The 21,007-nt window shown below is 27.6% G+C and overlaps 1 protein-coding gene across 4 annotated transcripts; it reads left to right on the top strand.

Annotated features, from left to right (window-relative positions):
• Positions 1 to 12,537: 12,537 nt before the first annotated feature.
• LOC137820889 (probable receptor-like protein kinase At5g18500) lies at positions 12,538 to 17,535 on the top strand. Of its 4 annotated transcripts, none has more exons than XM_068625196.1 (8): positions 12,538 to 13,079; positions 13,807 to 14,473; positions 14,605 to 14,709; positions 14,889 to 15,011; positions 15,115 to 15,285; positions 16,038 to 16,167; positions 16,606 to 16,818; positions 17,065 to 17,535. In XM_068625196.1, exons 2-8 carry the CDS (start codon positions 13,827 to 13,829, stop codon positions 17,179 to 17,181), a joined length of 1,506 nt encoding a protein of 501 aa, XP_068481297.1. In that variant the 5' UTR covers positions 12,538 to 13,079; positions 13,807 to 13,826; the 3' UTR covers positions 17,182 to 17,535. The 4 variants fall into 4 exon arrangements, with proteins under 4 accessions (XP_068481297.1, XP_068481298.1, XP_068481299.1 ...); XM_068625197.1 differs by having other exon boundaries at positions 12,589 to 13,141; XM_068625198.1 differs by lacking the exon at positions 12,538 to 13,079 and adding an exon at positions 13,447 to 13,632.
• Positions 17,536 to 21,007: the final 3,472 nt, after the last annotated feature.

Here is a 21,007-nt window from a genome sequence, read left to right as displayed (position 1 = left end):
ATCAGTTTGTTTATTTTCTCTAATATTTTTTAATTTATTGATTAACTTATTTCTTCTCTCTTATAAAGTGAGTTGATCAACATTGAGAGATTGAAAATTAATTAAAAATATTTAAATTTATAAAAGAATTCCTCTTTGTACATAAAGGCAATACAAAACTTCAAAAATCCCCAAATGATGAGATTTTGAAAATTGATTATAACTATTAAATAATTTTTAATTTTTAAAGTATCAATTTTCATATTTTATTTCTAAAAATATTTTAATATATATAATCAAAATGTTATATATATATATATATTGATGAAGTCTTTTTTTATATAAAATATTAATAAAAAATTAATATTTCTTAAAAAAAACAAAACTTTAAAGATATTTGTGCCCTTGAAATACAGCTATATTTGTTGTTTTCCAAGATACTTTAGCTTAACGTTTGGTCTTCACAGAAATTCTCTTTTGAATTTAACTTTTATGATTTTGTTTTAGTCTTTATGCTATATCTCTTTTTTTACTCCTTATAAAATTTTGTTTATTTTGAATTATTCTCTTTTAAAAAATATTTATTAGTAACTAAACACAAATATTTTACACATTTCAGGAACTAAAAATACTGAAATAAAAATATAAAATTATAAATATTAAAATTAAATAAAAATAATAATATGACTATATTTTAAAATACAACAAATATTTTAAAGTTAAAAAGAAAATTATAAACATTCCATAAGTGTCCTTTGTTTTTAATATGCGGGCATTCGTTTTAAGATATGGAAAATTATGATAGGAAAATTATTTTTTGGATATATTGTAAAATATATTTGATTAATTTTTATATTCCTGAGAATATATTTAAATTTTTAAATTAATTAAAATAAAACCTATCCAGAAATTTATTTTTATAATATTCTAACAATCATAAAAGAAAATATCCTTATTTTTATATTTTCTGAAATGCAAAAATCAAATGCATCCTTTAGTTATATTGACGTTGAAAACTCCAATATGATGCATTAACTAATTCTTATTTATTAAATTTAGGTAAACTCAACATCATAACATAACGTATACTTCCTACCTTAATGGTTAAAAAAAAAATGGGGTAAAATATAATCTATATTTTCATAATTACAAATAATTTTAAATATGCTGTTTTAATTATTAGTAATGAGAATACTATGCTTTTTATTATTTAATTAAAAAATTATTTATAATTTTTTTATTTTTCATAATGTTATTTTTGGTATTTAGAATTAGACCATATTTATAACAAATGTATGTCGGATCAATTATCAGTTTTTAATGTACAATATGTAAAATTAAATGATTAAAATTTTCTTAATTGAAAAAAAAAATTGTGCTTAAGTTAAAGGAATAGAAAAATATTTAACTCTTTAATAAAATTTTAAAAATTATGGTACTAGATTAAATTCATATAATAAATGTTAAATAAACTAAAGTTTATTGCATCTTCAGTCTCATGTTAATCTTAAAAAATAAATAATAATTAACAAAAAGTGTCATCAATTTATATAATTAATGTCATATTTTCATAGGAGTAAATTGCATATTTAAGATATTATAGTCAGAAATTATATTATCACAAACATAAATATTTAATAATTCTTGAAAAAAGTTAATATTGATTTAATTTAAAAATTGAAAAAAAAAATGAAAGAATGAAATGAAAATAACTAGTTAATGTACACACTAACTTTCACTTCTTCTTGAAATATAAACAATCTAAGACAGGTTGACATAATTGTTTAAAAAAAAATTCCAAAAACATACTTTCATAACCTTAGGACAAAGATAAAATATTTATTTGCATCTTTGTGAAAATAGAAAAAATAAACTTAAATAAAAGAAAAAACTAAACTTGTTCATTCCTAATTTTTTTTAAACTAACTCGATTTTATAAAATCAATTAAAAATAATTTTAAATTAATTTACCCGTACATAATCGATTTAAAAAATAAATTTTAAAATAATTCAATATTATAAAATTAATTTGTAAATAAAATTTATATACAAAATGAAGTACTAATTTTATTTTATTCTAAATGATGTAAGATGTTGAATATACATTTTCAATGAAAGAATAATGAACATGGAAGCAAACACATTTGTATGATTATTATAAGTAGACATAAAAATGAAGAACAGAATGACCTAAATGCTACGCCATTAACTCCCCTAAGCAAGCACAACCTCAGAAGACAAAGCAGTTTCAACAACTAGCAGAAGCAATGCCCAATTCCTTAAAAGTGACACTAAACCATAATGTTAATGTTGTGTGTGTACTTGCCAATAATCAATTGGGAAAATGTCTGAAATGGTGCAGCCACATTCAGATTTTGATGTGCCATCTTCCACAAATTCCACCCTAATATGTTTCTCATTATTGAAGAATCTGTTGGAATGGAACTGAGATAAGGGTCTTTTTGTAGGAAACCTTCCCTAGCTAGGGCCTCTTCTCCCACACCACAAGATTCTTCTTGTCCATGTCCTAAGAACAAATCTTTTGAATCACTCTATGATACCCACTTTTTAATTCATCTCAAATCTATTTTGCTACACCACACAATCCAATCATGCAAAAAAAACACTTCTTAATCAAGACAAAAATTCATTAAATAACAAGTATTATAAACAAAACTATGATGGGTCCCAATAGATTGTTGTGCAATGAAAACTTAAGACTTTTGAGGACCCTTCAAGAGAGGGTAAATATGAAGGACAAGCCCTTGAAGATTACTTTTTCTTTTAGTTTTTCCTTTGGTTAAAAATGATTGGGAGATGTATCAACTATGCACATGTCTTGTAAAAGTACAATGATGATTCTTTGGAGTGAAACTCATTTGAAAAAAAAAACTTTAACATTAAATAAGTTAAAATATTATAGTACCATCGTTATTTTAACCTAACTTTGTGATGAAATCCAACATTTACTTTTTTGTAAAAATCTATGATAGTTGTCGAAAGACAAGGTTGGACAATTGTTGACTTTTTATTTGAGAATTGAGAATATGGGATCACCAACACCAATGTCTTCTTGTTTGATTAATTACCCATTATGAGATATAATATAGAAGAAATAATGTGTCTAGTCATATGAAAAAAAAAACTATTTTTTTAATCATGTTATTTTTAACTCCCTTTTTGGATAACTAATTTTTTTTAAGTAAAAAAGTTACTTTTTGGAATCTCTCTTTCCCACTATGTCATTTTTATCCATAAAATTCTAAATATAAGACTTTGTATATCTATCATATATGTAAATAAAGTTTTCAATTAAACACTTAGCTAAAAAAGAACTATTTAATTACAAGATGTTGAAGAATGCAACTGGTAGTTTATTTCAGTATATTATTAATTTATGATTATAAATTTAATAGAAAAATGGCTAGGCTTGAATTTATTTTGAAGTTTTGAAAATAAATATCTCTTTTTTATATTTTTTTTATAAATAAATTGAATAATTTAAAATATTTGAATGTTCATATATATATATAAACATCCCAAAGGTCAACATGATGACCTTTTACAAACCTTACCCTTACCCAAATAGAATTAGTCCACTTAGAATCACCATTACCATTCATTCATGCACAAAAATAACAAGGATGCTTGAGTAATAATATGCATATCTATACCAATAAGAATATAAAAACACAACGACTTTTACCTTGCTAGTTAATCAAGATCAAATTCTTAATTGAGTTAGAGAAAAAATTTCTAAGGAGTTCGATCTTGCATTTTTTAATACAATATTATTTCTTTGTTTTCAAAATTCTGCAACTATGGTCACCTACATACATGTTCGTGTCTTGTTTTCATCCGTCTTCAATCTACAAGAAAGAATTGACAAAAGTAGCTCTTTGGCTCACAATGCATTGTTATCGTCCATCCAAGACAATCATTTCATACAACAAAAGAAATCGAATAATTTATGAAAAGATTATCCAATATGTTGATGTTGCTTACAGAGGACACAAAGTACACTGGGAAGACATATACCTCTTCTACCTAAATTTTTCATAGTTGACACTCTGCTTCTAAACACTCTCCAAAGTAAGCATTGTGGAGATGGCATTGCATTAAACTTCCATAACTTTTTAAATACAAAGTTATATTTACCTACTATTTCACTATACAAAATATTATATGCAATGATCAGATTCTTAAACCATCAATTCCATTCTCCAATGAATAGACCAGATCCAACAGTTATTTTCACATCTTCCAACATGGTTCAGTATTGCCACCTATTTATCCTGCCAAAACTTAATCTTTTTTTCATTTCCTATTTCCCAAAATATATTATCTTTCAGTTATTCAATTCTTACTTTAAGTTTATTTTTTTAAGGTCCCTCTATGTTATTATTCTCTCCAGCTCCCAAATTCGGATACCAGTATTTACTTCCATAGTCCAACATTTTTCTCATCCAATCTTCAAATCCACTTTCCAATTAACCCAACATTGAACAACTTCAAGTCCTCAATCTCTAAATTGTCATTCTCCTTAGTCTTGCAAATTGGGGGCAAATTGTGTCCATGTGTAACACCCCATAATTTACATATAACTATTACAATAAAAGTTCTACCAGTTTCTATACAAACTTGGAGTTTTTCAAAAACAGTCTTAATATATGATTAGGATTTATAGAAATACAATTTACATATCCACAACTCAAAATAAGACTCTGAACCCTCTAAGGCTCTCCTGCACCTGTATGGTCATCTACTCGTGTACATAGTACAGTCATTGCAGTTCAAACACAACAAGAAAAGCAAGGGTAAGCTAGTGAAAATAGAATTTTATAATATACACAATTAAATCAAAAGAGAAAACCATATTACATGATCAATTTCTCAAATTATTCAACTTTCTTCAAATCTCAACAATAAACAATCACATAGATCTCACATGGATCTACACATCCAGAATATTCAACAAACAACGTCTTCCGGAAGACCCGTATTAAGTAAGTCCTACCAGAGACTAACACCTGATCCAAAGATTACCAACGAATCCAACAGAAAGGATCAGGGTAAGTTCAATACAACCCAAGCTGTGTATCTCATATGTCACGGTGTGCATGAACTCCCCCATCAGCTTCTCACCACCTGATATCTTAGTCTATGTGACTTAGATCATCAGTGAAGCTCGGAGATCTCTGTTACCACATAGGCATCAATACTTAATACACAGCAAACATCAGTCCATACATTATCCCAAATGTATGAATTCAATTCCATACCATCCCGTCATACAATATCATTCCAAACACGATCCACAACATTAAAAAACGTAATTAAAATTAAAAAAACAACACTTAAATATTAAACCATTAAAATATAATATTTTTACAAATTTAAATAATATATAAACAAACAACCTAATATATATAACACACAACATCTCTGCAAGAAAAATTGAATATTGGGACCACGTCCCTTCCTCATTCAGATCTTCTATCCAAGGGTGCTATAAAAAATTAAATTTAGCTTCCCTTACCTCAATTGCTTGCTTTCCAAGCAACTTTTAGAATTTTATTCCTCGCCGTTTGGATAAGCTTCAAGATTTACGGGCCTAATGCAAATTATCCAAACAGAACAAAATTTCAGTATATAATATAATAAGTTGAGAGGATTAAACTTCTCAACTGACCCCACCAAGATTGATGACTAAATCCTAAGGAAAAACAGAGAACAAAGGATATTTAGAGTAAAAATGAACTTACTCTGTTTGAAAATCTGATCGGGTAGAAATGTTCCTTAACTCCTCTGCTACAGCGTGGTATGATCAGATTCTAAAATAGATGAAGATTGAGAGAGAAATTAAGAGAGAGAGAGAAGAGAATTGGAGAGAGAAGAGAAAATGGCATGGGGGAGGGGTCTGGAGCTTTTTCTAAAAAAAAGCGTCATTACACCATGATATCCAAATAATTTTATTTTCCTTCTTACTCCAGTCCCAAAGAATTTTTCTTTGCATTTTTAATACTTGACCCCACAACTTCCAACATTTTAAACAAAAACATTAAGATAATATAAATAACTATTTTTTTTTTCCATCCTCCAATTATTTTATCTAATCATTCATACTCACATAATAAATAAAGAAGAGATAATTTTATCTTGTTTCCACACCATCCATCAATCAGAAAAAATGAAAAAAAAAAGTTAAAAAACTAATTTGAACTTTTTTGAAAACACTTCATGGATTGTGATAAGTTTTATGGATTATATATAAAAATTATTTTAAATGATTTAATTTTAAAATAACTTTGGTATAATAAATAAAATATTCTTTTTTTTATTTTATAAGTTTAGTTTGTGATGTTTTAAATATTTAACTAAGTATAACCATTTTTACTATTGAATAAATAAAATTATCTTATAAGTTAAGATTGTGATGTTTCAATTTCAATCAAGTTTAAAGAAAGTATATTTGTTCATCATTTTGAAACATTTTACAAATTAGGAATAATACAGTATTCAAAAGTTTTTATCTTCAAATAATATACTCATTTAATATCTTGTCTGTTTTTAGAATTTTTTATGAATATGTATATTCTACTTATGTATCGTTTTTGTTAACATATGAGTTTTGGTTTAGACAAATGATTGTTGTTACTTGAGGTGTCAGTCTAGTTAAGATCTTAAGTTGCATAAGGATGCCTAACATGAAAGTTTTTATTTAAAAAAATATTTTTATTTAATATTCAAAGATTTTGTTTCTATTTAAAAATCAGACAATTAATATTATTTTTAATCTAATAATTAAAATTGTATAATTATTTAAATTATAGAACTTGAGTAAATAATTATTGTAATCCAATAACTCATTGAAACATCATTGAACATTTCTTCAATTTTGATTTAAAAAATTGTCAAATAAGTGTTAGCATGAAAGTTGTTGGCTTATCATCAGAATAACTTGTGAAAGTAAAATTAACATAAGATTCATAGTATAAAATATTATTTGAAGTATGAAATATAAAAAACGTTGTCATATTTATATTAAATTGTTGATAAGTCAATTGTTGTACAAAAGTATCATTTCATTATATCAAATACCAAAATATTTCATCAACCTAGTGAGTTAAAAAATAAAAAAATAAAACACGAGTCTTCTTATGTTTTGAATTTTAGAGTGAATTAACTAATGGTTCTTAAAAGTTGTAGGTGTTAATTATTTGGTTCCTGAATAATTTATTTTTGTATGTTAGTCCCTAAATTACTTTTCTGTTGGCAAGTTTATCCTTTTGTTAACATGTTTGTTATAATAGAAGTCTAAAATACTACTCAAGTCCCATGGTGGAAGATTTATCACTCCTAGTTAGTATTTTGTGGACCTTAAGTCAGATGACTAAAAAAATTAAGAATATTTTTTGAAAAACTGAAAAGTTGGTTCAACAATTGAAGAGACTTTATTAAAAATAGTGTATGTTGACATGTTATTTTACATGCCAAAATGAGAATGTGAAAAGTTGGAGAGGATATGGGGTAATAAAAAAGTTGCTAAAGTGATTTTGAGTTTACTGTAAGAATATTGTTACAAGTTAAGTGGCGGAAAAGGTCTTACACACAAAGTCTGAAGGTTGAATACGAATGAGCAGTCTAAGTCGTGTCAAGTTACTGATATCCTTATAAATACACATCCAAGAATGAGAGAAATGTACATATTTATAATAACAATCAATATCCTAATTATATTATACCGAAACATTGACTTGAAAATCGAAGTGTAGGCATCCCACCTCCACCTCTGATCAAGACCGATGATCGCAGTTCAAGACTACAACCAAAGATCAAGGACCACAACCAAAAATTGGAACCACCAACAATTGTTTGAGGAGATCGTCCTTCCCAACCCGTTTAAGAACATTAACAATATTAAGAAGTGAATGTTAAGCCTAATTCAATCTTATAAAACTAGTGAGTGAGACTATATATTACGGGTGGTTCAATAATGACTCGTTAATGGGTGACTTGATAAGTCCAACAAACTCTTACTAAGATAGACTTTAGATGATACTGATAACATATTAAGAAGTGAACTTTAAACCTAACTCAAGCTTATATATCTAGCTTATAAAGTGAGGTTAAATATTATAATCTCTAGTCGATGTGAAATCTATGTGAATCTAACATTTTTTGGTTAAATTATATATATATATATATATATATATATATATATATGAAACTAAATTTTTTTTTTCTTTTATGGAAATTTGTTTTTGTATGTCAATTGGTTTCTTCTATGTTGTTATTGATGGTCGTTTATCATTGAGAATTTTGAATAATATTGTTCATTTGTTTGTACCCTTTTTCTTATATGGTCAAAATTTTCAACTTTTCGTAAGTTATGTCCCACAAGTATCATTGGAGGTACTTCATTCATTTAGGGTTTATGTTTTCTAATCTGTGTTCAGAAAATGGTGTCCAAATTCATTTTGTACTTCACTAAAAAGGAACATTTGTGGGGGAAGAAGGTTGGATTATTGGATATAGTGAGAGAGAGAGTTTTGTGTTTAAGAAAACATGAATGCTCCTTAAATATTTGAGTGCTAAATAACTTGTTTGGTTTGTGAAAAAAATATCATGAGGTTTGTTAAATAAATTTTAGTAACATATTTTCTCTTTCGAATGAACTTTCCCTTTTGTAAAGCATGTGTTGAGTTATGAGTTTCACAAAACACATATCTAGAAAAAAGGTTCAAATTTTTTAAGGATGAAAAAAGTTTAAAAAAAATTAGAGACTATAAATAAATTTTAAAATTATTAAAAAATAACATATGTCTAAGACTGAAAACTTGATTTATTTTCGAGAGACAAAAATAATGTTATTGACATATATCAATAAAATTATTTAATGTTCTTTAACAGATATGGAACTATTTGAGTTTCTCGAGGGTTCTGGTCTCCACAAATTTTAATTTATTTTTTAGGATGCAGTTAAATATGTATTAATCTCAAATAACTATTTTCTATTTAAAGATTTATATAAATAATATTATTTAAGATATTATTCTTTTTTATTAACAAAATGTGTCATTCTTTTATTCGTTTTTATTATATAAATAATTATTAGTTTTTCTACCTAAAATATTAAAGTATCATTTTTTTATTCTTATACTACATTTTTTTTTTACATTATTATTATTTTGAGATTTATAAATAACAGTAGTGTGTCATAGATGATTTTATTAACGTTTCTTTTATAATGATGTGAGAATTAACTATTATTTATTAGCATTTTTTTTATTGTGAAGTTTTTACTTTCAAGGACTAAGAATAAAAGAATTACCTACTATCTAAATTTTTTAGATTACACAACATAACTCTTTGTTAAATACAACATTTATCATCTTCTGTTTTCGAAGAATTTGAAGCAAAATATTCTTCAATTGATTTCTAATTTCCCCAAAGATAGTTTAGTTAATAAAACGATTTATTTGCTTTTTTAGTTCTAAAATATAACAATAAGATATTTTCTAAAAACAAATAATTAACACGTACTAAAAATATATATAAAAAAAACATTAAATAATAATTAAATTTTTTAAAAAAATAAATTAAATACTATTCTAAAAACTAAAAAAATATTTATATATAAAATGGTTTCTATTATTAATAAAAATTTGTAAAATAATTTCTAAAGAGATTTTAATTACTAATATTTTAGACTTTAAATTAATCTTTAAAAAAGTGATAAAAATTAATTTAAAATATAAAATGGTAAGTAACTAAGATTTTAATAGTTAATTGTTAAATATTAATTTATTTTTCTTTTATTTTACGGCAACTTTTATCCAAATTCATTAAAATTTTAAGTCACATGTAAAATCGATGATTATGTTTTTTAATTTTACATCCTTGAAAATATTTTTTATTTTAACAAATTTTTACAGTTTTATATATATTAGGACTTATCCAATGTGAAAGTCATCATATCTAGGATTTGTTATAAAAATTTAAACATATATGAATCTCTTTCATCAATAATAAATAAAAAATAGATTTGATGAGACTTATTATATAATAAAAAATGTAATGAGATTTTAAAAATAATATAAGAGAAGAAGATGATGAGAGTGAGAAAATGGAGAAGGTATGCAATAAATAAGAAAATGTGAAGAAGTGTAGGTGAGACGTGAAGCAATGTGAGGAAGTTGAAAGAATTGAGAGTGGAGAGTTACACGTCTAGGTGAGTCATGTTTGGATAGTGATATGTGGCAGTGAGAAGTAAAAGCATTTGATTTAATTACTTTTGGATGACGTACTTATCTTGGACCAGAATAACTTTCCTTAAAGAACCAACACGGGACCACATACCCTTAGCTCTTTCATCCCAATCATTACTCCTCACACTCCTTCTCTTCAAAAACTCTAAGAATCAAACACATCAATTTTATCACCACTCCCTGGAAAATATGTACTTCATTAGTTATATAAACTTCACTTAAATCTAATCCAAGATATTAGATACTACTTTAACAACTACTTAGATTTTGTTAAGATTATGTGTATCACAGTGAACTGTGAAGAAGTCTAGGTCAAGATTATTAATCAAATATCTTCGGATAATTCGAATAATGTGTTTTACATAGTTTTCATAAATCCATAAAAGATTTCTTATGATTAATGTAATCACGGTATAAAATGTTATCTAAAATTTGAGATTAATTTGATAATTTATGTTAATCTTGACTTAGTATCAGAGGTTATCACGATCTTATAAATGTGCATATCAACTAAGACAAAGATGCACATTAAACAATATTTATTAATCTCATTTAACTTATATCGAGTTCTAACTTATGCAGTAAATATCTTTTGTAAGTACTCTCACTCATATACTGAAGATTGAAGATATTACGATATACCAATTAGAATAAACAATAACATAAGGAGATAAATAAAGAATCGAGACCTTCCCGACTTTTCTTAAATTAAAAGTTTCAAAGTATAATTTTGTCTCAATAAAAATGTTTCTGAAAAGTAATATTTAAGATTTAAAGTTAAAAATGATGTTTTATTTTTCTTATATAAAATGTCGATAATTATTGATGTGGAATCTCCTTTACCTATTTTAATAGAAAAAACTCAACAACTTTATTATACTCTTATTATCAAGTTGTTATTAAATCACATACATATATTTGATTTTTTTATTTAGGTTTAAACTCACATTTAAAATATTTTGAAAGTTTGTTTTACAATCTTTCAAAATGACCACCTACCATGTTGTTATATGTATGCAATAGGATTCAATAGAATGAGGTTTTGAAAAAAAAATTCATTGTATAAATGAAAAAAAAACTCTTATTTCATTAAATTTTTAGAAGTGTGTTAATTTTGAATTGGTGGGTGGATATAACCATATCCATGTGTTTAAAGTGAAAATTTATAGTAATTTTTATCAAATATGATTCTTATGTTCTTCATTGTTGGTGGGTATGTAGGTAAGAGGTGTCTTGAACAAAGAGGGTTTTGGCATGTAGTAGAGATTTTCTTTTATGACTAAGGGAAGTGAGAGAATGAAGGTGAAATTGAATGGTTGGAGAAGGCCTATATAGGTCCTCATCAACACCCATAAAAGATCATCAATGATAGGACATAGTTGAATAATATGATGATTGAGGGTGCCATGGCCTAAGAAAATTGGTATGGTTATAATCACTTTTACTATATGCTTAGTAGAACAATTGTATCAAGAGTGGCTTATAAATAAAAACATTGTTTTAATATGGATTTTATATCTACTAATAGTTTAAATTCAAAAAGTTGTTCATAAATTGAAGAAAATTAATTATACAACCTTCTTCAATTAATTTTATATGTGAGAAACTATATTAACATAATATTTTTGTAAGTATAGTTTAAAATACTCTTAGAAATCCAAATGTTAAAAAAAGAGAGAAAAAAATGATATGTATGATTTAACATAGAAACAATGAAATAGGAGGAATAATAGAAATTAATGGAATTTTTAGAATGATATTGAGTGTTTAAATATTATTATTCTTTTATACATATATCTTGGATGGAATTATTTCACACACACTTTGTTGTAATGTTTCACTAATTTATCTAAAATGTGATGTAAGATGTATAATTGATTTGTAAAACAAAGTTAAAGAGATAAAAGAAAAGTAAAAATAATGAAAAATGAGATAACTTTAAGATGATTTGGTAAAGGAAAAACAAAGAAAATAAATGTTATAACTGATAAAAATATTGTAAATAAAAGATGTAAAATAAAGAAAAATATTTTTATAATTATACAAAAATTGTATTTTTTTTTTTACATCCAAATAAAAGTCAGTATATTGATAATATTATTTTAGAAATTTAATAAAATAACTTTTTTTAATTTAGTATGTGTGATTATTTAAAAAGTGCTATAAAAAATTAACATAGTATTAATTTATTAATCAATTTATAGAATATTGATAGATAGAGTAATAATTGTACGTGCGAAAGCGTGCCAAAATCGATTATGAGAAGAATAATAAATACAAATAAAATATGATGAAGAGAAATGACAAAGATATGAACAGGAAGAAAGGGACTGAAAACAGGAGAGGGAAGAAATTTGAAGAAACAGCAAAGAAAAATTTCCATTTTGATGCCTTATCTTTTACTGTATGTAATGTGAGTCATGTCACTTCCCATCACCTACCATTGATAATTCCATGCCTTCTTATTAGCCCCACCATTTGCCTCTCCTCAGAATTTCATGTGCCTATTGTGTTCTCCAACTCCCTCCAACTTCACCACAGGGTCTGGTTAGTGCCTTTGCTGTGACCTCCTCCTTCATTTGGTCCAGTGAGGGGAGGGGGTCCCAGAAGTTCCATTTCAGAAGCAGACACCCTTTTGATCATTTGAGAAAACCCAGAAAGCAAAATCTCACATTGGTAGGATTTTTGACAATGGATGTGATGTTTTAGTGCTGCAATGGCTTCACACCCAAAAGGGTATTGGGAGCATAGAAGATCTAGTGCTTAACTTGCTTCAGGGTCTGAAAAGGAGCTGGGGATAAATCTGTCAAGGATTTGCGTTGTGAACGGGTATCATCATTGATCCTTTTCAGCTCCCAAGAGTAGATTGTTGCCTCATTTTCACATAATAAGTAAGAAAATTGTTGCAATGTTGATGGTAACAACCAAGGAGATGTTTACAAAAGATGGTTCCTTTCTTGTTGTTTTCTCATTGGCTCTCTTGCAACTTGACTCAATTATTTTGGCTCTGCTGAATTTTGAAATTTTATTTGGCTTGTCTTCCCGAGTACCAAGAGAACAAAGTCCGGTCCTTCTCGCTTACTTTGTTTTCAGTGTTGTAAAAAAACATTTTTCTTTGTTTGTTTTTATGCTCTTTTGGCTTCTTACGATTTTGTATTTTGCAATAAGTTTGAAATCAAAAACTTTTCTCCGCTTCATATGTGCTTCATTTAATAGGGATGTGAATACTACACCAAAATGCAGCCTTTGTTTTTCCAAAATTTTCCGCATTTATTTTTTTCTGGGAAATGAGCTCCTGTTAGAATGTAACCAGTTTTTTTCCCCCAGTTACTTGTGTATATGGTGGCAAAGATAGTTCACTTTGTTGCTGACATTTTTTAAGGTGGATGTGCAATTAACTTTCTCAAATCTGATGTATGATTTGCGGAATCTAGTTGAACAATTTGGTGTCATCACTCGTATCCATTGCTAGTGTAATCAAAATTTTTATTTTTTGCTACTTGATTTTCTGTGTGCATCCTAGTGCCCTCATATATTTTAACTCTGACTCGTGCAGATTTGTTTGGCAGCAGCAAAATGGCATCTGATCTGAATTCGGGGTTGTCCAAGAAAACTTTTGTTTTTGGTTTGAAAGTGTGGGTACTAATGGGAATAATAGTTGGGTTATTCATCGTAATCATTCTTGTGGTGCTATCCACATGTCTCACTTTAAGAAAGAAGTTCAGAAAGGTCAATGGCAAGCTTCCACTTAGCCATGTGCTAGCTCTTTCAGAAGAGATAAAAGAAATCAGAGTTGATCAGGTTTCAGCAAATAATCATCCTCAGAATGGTACTTTTATGAGTCTGAATGACAAATTTGGTGAAGGGGAGACTGAAAAGGTTTTGAACCAAACACAGAATGGGGACAATAGTAGTCAATCAGGCTCATTTAATCATTTAGAGAAAGATGCTAATGGCTCTCAATCAGGCGAAGAAAGTGTTGCTAAGGGAATATCTTCTTATAGGTCTTCTTTGCATCCTATAACCGCACCATCCCCTTTGTCTGGTCTGCCTGAATTCTCACAGCTTGGCTGGGGTCACTGGTTTACATTAAGGGACCTAGAACTTGCTACAAACAGATTTTCAAAAGAAAATGTTATTGGGGAAGGTGGATATGGAATTGTTTATCGAGGTCAATTAATCAATGGGAGTCCTGTGGCCATCAAGAAGCTTCTCAATAATTTGTAAGTTCTGTCATTAGCTTGTTATGTTGCATTGCAGCCATTATGTTTATATAATGTCATCTTCCGTGTTTTGTTAGAACATCTGCTGATGCAGGTTGTTTATCTCATAACTGTTGATATCCATCATGCAGAGGACAAGCTGAAAAGGAATTCAGGGTGGAGGTTGAGGCCATTGGTCATGTGCGGCATAAGAACTTAGTTCGACTTTTGGGCTACTGCATTGAAGGCACTCATAGGTAATGTCTCCATTATTCTGGTTTACAAATCTATTAGTTGTTTGAACAATTAAGGCCAGAAGTTTTTTCTAGGATGAAATTTCTTGGTAATTGACATTTATGTCTATAGTAGTACAGTTTGCATTTTCCTATTCATGTTAAGTACTGCTTTATGTTATTTGTAGATTTTATTGAATCAGGTTGTTGATTTATGAGTACGTTAACAATGGCAATTTAGAGCAGTGGCTTCACGGGGCCATGCGGCAGCTTGGCTTTCTTACTTGGGATGCTCGGATAAAAATTCTGCTTGGAACAGCCAAAGCGTATGCCCATTTGTTCCTGAAAACAAATTACTCTACTAATTGTCTTCAGCTTCATTTTCTTTTAGGGGTATGACTTTCCTTTTGATCTCTGATTATCTTGTAGGCTGGCTTATTTGCATGAGGCAATTGAGCCAAAAGTTGTGCATAGAGATATTAAGTCGAGCAATATTCTAATTGATGAGGACTTTAATGCCAAAATATCTGACTTTGGGCTGGCTAAGTTACTTGGTGCTGGAAAAAGTCATATTACAACCAGAGTAATGGGTACTTTTGGGTAAGCTTCTTGTTTGTTTCTGTGTAAAAGTTAGTTTCTTTATAAATCTTTAGTTAGGCATAGTTTTGTACACAACACAAGTAAGCATGATCTATTCTTGTTGTTATATTTTACCCTGAAAATTGAGCAATTATATTATTAACTTTTTATGGGATCTTGTCTGAAGGTTTGGATTTACATTCCAGGAATGTCAAAATGGGCATGTAACATTTTAAATGATGTAAGCTATCAAACATGGACATACAATATTTTCAGAAATATCATTCCTGGAGATTTATTCCCAAGAATGTGGCATCATTTCTCGAAGCAAGCACAATCTTTGGCTTAATTTTGCTCAGTGATCTTATGCATGGAGTCTAATCATGATTAGAAAATATACATTCCGTATACATAAATTAGTCCATTTTGCGTAAAAAAATCATGAAGGTTCTGTCATAACATAGCAGATAATCATTTACACACAAATTGTCATAGTCTAGTATATGTGCTTGCATTTCATTTTTCAGATATGTTGCTCCAGAATATGTCAATTCTGGCTTGCTGAACAAAGAGAATAATTAAGTGTTTCATTTTGCTTAAAAATTTATGACAAGCACCTCAAATTTTCAGTTCCACCATCTCACAACACATATCATTTGCACTCTAAATTTGACTAATTTGATTATTTTTTTTCTTCTTTGCACATGATATTATAGAAACTGAAACTGCCTCTAACATATTCTTCTTTTCTTGTTTTCGTTGCATTTTCCCAGATATGTAGCTCCAGAATATGCCAATTCTGGCTTGCTAAATGAGAAGAGTGATGTTTACAGCTTTGGGGTATTGCTTCTTGAAGCAATTACAGGAAGAGATCCCGTGGATTATAGCCGACCAGCAGCCGAGGTATGTACATTCAGTCTCTTTACTTTTATACAGAGTAGTTTGTTTTTGATAGAATGTGGGATTAAGTTTAACTCAATCCTACAAAATCAGTTATTACAATATGTATTTGTAGATTATAGTTTGATCATATTTAGTTGATATGGGGTCTTCCACAGCTTTTAAGTTGAGTAGCATTGATATTGATTCCCTTAACATATAACTGATTCCAAAATAAAACTCAGTCATAGATTTTATGTTGGATTAATTGATTGACTAATTGCCAAAGGAGCACTAATATGTTTTAACAGGAATTGTGTTTTTGAAAGAATGAAATACATAGAAAATATCGAATGGAACAGACAAGGACTTCATTCATTTCACAATCTTCTTTCTATTCCAACAGTTTTGACTCTTCATAGTCATTGGACTTTCCTTAACACCATCATGTCGATTTTGTAGGTAAATTTGGTGGACTGGCTGAAGATGATGGTAGGTTTTCGACGCTCAGAAGAGGTGTTGGATCCCAACATCGAGACTAGGCCATCGACAAGTGCCCTTAAACGAGCCCTCTTGACTGCTTTGAGGTGTGTTGATCCAGATGCTGAAAAAAGACCAAGGATGAGCCAAGTTGTCCGCATGCTTGAATCAGAGGAATATCCTATACCTCGAGAGGTTTGTTTGAGTTCTGATTCTCACCTTCAACTTCCAATTTGGTTCTGTTACATCAACAACATGTGAAAAGGCTAAACAAAACAAAAGGGAAAGTGTGCATGCAGGGATCACAAAGAGAATGAAAAACAAAAGCAAAAAGCGACATCTATTTTGGGACCCCTTTGACTCTTTGAACTCATCACATTTTAAAGTTTACATCTTTGTCTGAAGTGTGTTGTTTCTCAAACATTGTGAATGACATTTCAGGATCGAAGACGGCGGAAGAGTCAGGCAGGAAACATGGAGGTGGAGACTCATTCTGATACAGATAAGAGTGAGAATGCAGATTTCAAGTCCAATGGCAGAAGGAACCAATGTGTGTAGTAGATCTCAAAGAATTTATGGAATGAAGAAAACAAGTTAAGTGGGAAATTTTGCACTCTTTTGAGGTTTGTAAGAGTTCTGATGGCTGCCACTTTATGCATGAAAAACATGGAGCAGGAAGCAGCTACTTTGGAATGGTTTATATACCTATTTGTTGTTATAGTTAGTTGTAGATGTTAGGTTGTAGATTATTGTGTATGGATGTGGGATTGAACAGCTCCCTTGCACTAATGGTGGTGTGTACAGTTTCATTACTCTTCTTTTCTTTTGTCCTTTCATTTGTTTCATTGTCATGGAGGAAAAGCTGCACTTGCTTTCTGGAAGATCAGAAAAACATAAGCTGCTTCTTCATAATTGCTTTTTCTTCCCTTCTCTTTTCTTTTTCTTTTGGTAAAGGGAGAGGAGTTATGGAATTTCTTTCCTCAAAATCATTTACATTATAGGGTTGGAGAGTTTTTTTACATGTTAAAAAGTAAACTTTTGGAAAATATTATATAAGACAAGTCTAAAAAATTAATTTATGTATAACTTATAAAGAAGTTTATTCTATTTTTCTTCTCTTAAAAAGTATTTGAAAGGAAACTTAATAAAACACATAAAAAAATTAATATTTATTTGATAATTGTGTTCTATCCTACAATCCAATAAATATTAATATTTTAATTATTTATAGAAATTCATAATTTTGTTAATTTTGAAAAAAAATTCTTACTTTTTTTTTTGTGTTTTGCGTGTATTTTTATTAAAGAGTTTTTTTTTATTGCAAATATTAATATTTGTTGTGATTGTATTTTAGGGTTGATTGTCAAAATATAGAACTCTAAACAAAATTATTAATTTGTCTACCTTTTAAGCTAATTTAAATATGTAATATCTCTCATTTATTCTATTATGTTGTCTTTTACACTAAATCCTTCAAAGATATGAAATGGATTTAAAATTTACTACAATTAAATTAGACTAATATTGTATTTGCTTGATGATTTAAAGTGATGTTAACACTTTTAATCACTCTTAATTTGATCTTAGTGATTTTTTTTTAATTTTTAATCATTCTGCTTAATTTAATATTAGTGATTTATAGATTTTTTCATTGTAAAATGAATAATTACAAAATAAATTAAAGTCAAACAGGATAACTTTAACAAAATTGTTAAGCTAGATGAAAAAACATGAATGTAAGGTCATTGGATTTCATCTTTTCTCATTTTATGGCAACTTCATCATGCTCCATATCAATTTTAATCTGCATTTATCATCGTTTGAAAATTTTCCAAAATTGTCTTTATTCCAGATTTGAAAATCTAGAATTTAATAAGTATAATTTAAAATAAAAAAATACATTGGAAAAAAAAATGGGAACACAAAATTGAAAATGCATTGCAAATAAGAATTTCTAGAATTCAAAAATGTATTATAGAAATCCAAATCCAGAATATTTCCAGAGAAAGGGTTCTGAAAAGTAATTTTTTTATCCACATCCTCTTTTTATTTAAAGATTATTTTCATCATTTATAAGGGTATTTTCGTCATTTTAATAGAAAATTCGGTGCAATTTGGAATTGATATGGTGCAGATAGAATTTGGCTCATTTTATTTGTTTGGACTAGTCATCTAGGTTTTTTGGTCTTTTTCTTGGACCGCTTGCCAAGTTTAGTCACATCTTTTTGGGTTTATCTTCCTACACCTCTATAATTTATCTAATATATAAAATGATCAATTCTTTGTGTTATAACATTTTATAACTATATTATGAAATACGTAATTTGATATTGATTTATATTACTTAATAAAAATCATATTCTAAATTGTGTAATCGTGTTTTGAATTAAGTAATTTGACATACTGTTATAAATTACATTATTCATAATCATATTCTTAATTATATAATCTTTGTTATCAATTACACAATTCAAAATTATCTAAAATACATTTTAGATTATATAATATAAAATAGTAATATTCTGAATTACTTAATTCAAAACTATATTATGGACTAAGTAATATGAAAATAGATAATCTTGTTGCAAATTACATAATTTAAGATATTATTATAGATTACTTGATTCAAAACCATATTTTGAATTGGATAATTATACAATCTGGTAGTGTTATAGATTACATAATAAAAATAGTATTTCAGATTATACAATATAAAATTATATAATTTGAATATTTTATATTTCATAATTTAAAACACATTTAAGATATATTATGATAATAAGAGTTAGTAGGCTTGTGTATTATTTAAAATACATTTCGGATATATTATGATAATGTGAGTTAGTAAACTTGTATACTATGTAGATAAGAGAGATAAAAAAATATATAGAAGTGGAGGGAGAAAAACCCCATATTTTGAGTCTATGGGCTTTCATATGTGACTGTTTCTTCCTGCACCTCCATACCTTATTCTCTCACCTCCATATATTTTCAAATTTCCAAAAATGCCTTTCTATATTATTCCAAATTACATAATCTGGAAGTCATTTTTCAAATTTGTAATTAGTTTCTGGATTACATAATTCGGAAGCCTTTTTTCATATGCATAATTAATTTTTGAATTACATAATCCAGAAGTCTTATTTACCTTCCGGATTATGTAATCTGGAAGTCTTTTTTCAAATGAGTTTTCGGATTACATAATCCGGAAACTACTATATGAGAATGACATAAGAAGGATAAAAATGTATTTTCATGTTGTATATGGAGGTGGCAGAAGAAGATATGGAGGTGCAGGAAGAAACAGTCTTCATATGTTGGTATTTATGTGTGTCTTGATCCAATTTTTTTGAAGGTTGTTTCTTTTTGAACTTTCATAACTTCTCCTAGGATCCCACAGATAAGGTGAAAAGACTGTTTTGTCTTAAAAAAATAAATTTTGAATTCAACAATCCAGAAATATTTTTTTTTTCTATTTATATCTCTTGAATTATAAAAAATGTATTTCCAGATCCAGAATACTTTTCGGATCTAACAGTCCAAAATATTTTATTTTCTTAAAAAAAAAATACATTATGGATTACAGAATTCATAAGGTATTATTGGATCCAAAAATATCTAAAAATACCTTCTAGATTCTATAATCTAAAAATATCTTATAGAAATTCATTTTAAAACTCATAATGTATTTTTTAGAAAAACTCATTCTAAAATATATAATCTGAAAATGCCTTCCAAATTTTATAATTTAGAGTTTTTCCCAATCACTCATTTTAAAATAAAAATATATTAATAGAATAAAAAATATTTTTAATATTTTAAGAAATATGAGGGTGTCACAAGTAGCTACAAGTAGCTATGTAGCTATGAAGACAGTGGAAGAAAGAACTTTAGAATGTATTTTTGAAGTAGAGTAAGTTCTATATTAAATTTAGGTCTTTTTCTTCCTCTATCCTACACCACTTCTTACTCCCAAAATATTATGTTTCATTAATTATTTTATATTACTTTGCAAGTATGATATTTTGATTATAAAGTGTGTACTTTTAAAAAGCTAAGTTTATCTGAAAAAAAATTCATAATTATTTATTTTATAATTATTGTTTATTGTTTCACTATATCCATTAATCACACTATCTAAAAATTATGGTAAAAGATAATTTAAATATATTTTTTTTCTTAAATTTTTTTAAATTTAATAGATTTTAAGTCGGAACAATTATATTTACACATTTTGAAAATATAATATAGTGTGTCTAAAAAACTGTTTTTCGAAATAGGTATCTTCAATAAATAAAACTCATCTGGAAAGTGTTTTAGAATACCTCGTTCTCAGCATATTTAAAATATGATTAGGGTTTTGATAATTTAAAAGGAAAAATAG

Source organism: Phaseolus vulgaris, chromosome 9, assembly GCF_000499845.2.
Source record: "Phaseolus vulgaris cultivar G19833 chromosome 9, P. vulgaris v2.0, whole genome shotgun sequence".
Classification (NCBI taxonomy): Eukaryota; Viridiplantae; Streptophyta; class Magnoliopsida; order Fabales; family Fabaceae; genus Phaseolus; species Phaseolus vulgaris.
Note: the sequence above shows the minus strand (reverse complement) of the source record. Positions and strands in the feature narration are given on the sequence as shown.

Excerpts from the sequence above, each read along its gene's own strand:
- LOC137820889 (XM_068625196.1), top strand. The coding sequence starts at position 13,827 with ATGGCATCTGATCTGAATTCGGGGTTGTCCAAGAAAACTTTTGTTTTT. Across the intron at positions 15,286-16,037 it reads AGAGTAATGGGTACTTTTGG|ATATGTAGCTCCAGAATATG; the intron begins GTAAGCTTCTTG and ends GCATTTTCCCAG. Across the intron at positions 16,819-17,064 it reads AATATCCTATACCTCGAGAG|GATCGAAGACGGCGGAAGAG; the intron begins GTTTGTTTGAGT and ends ATGACATTTCAG.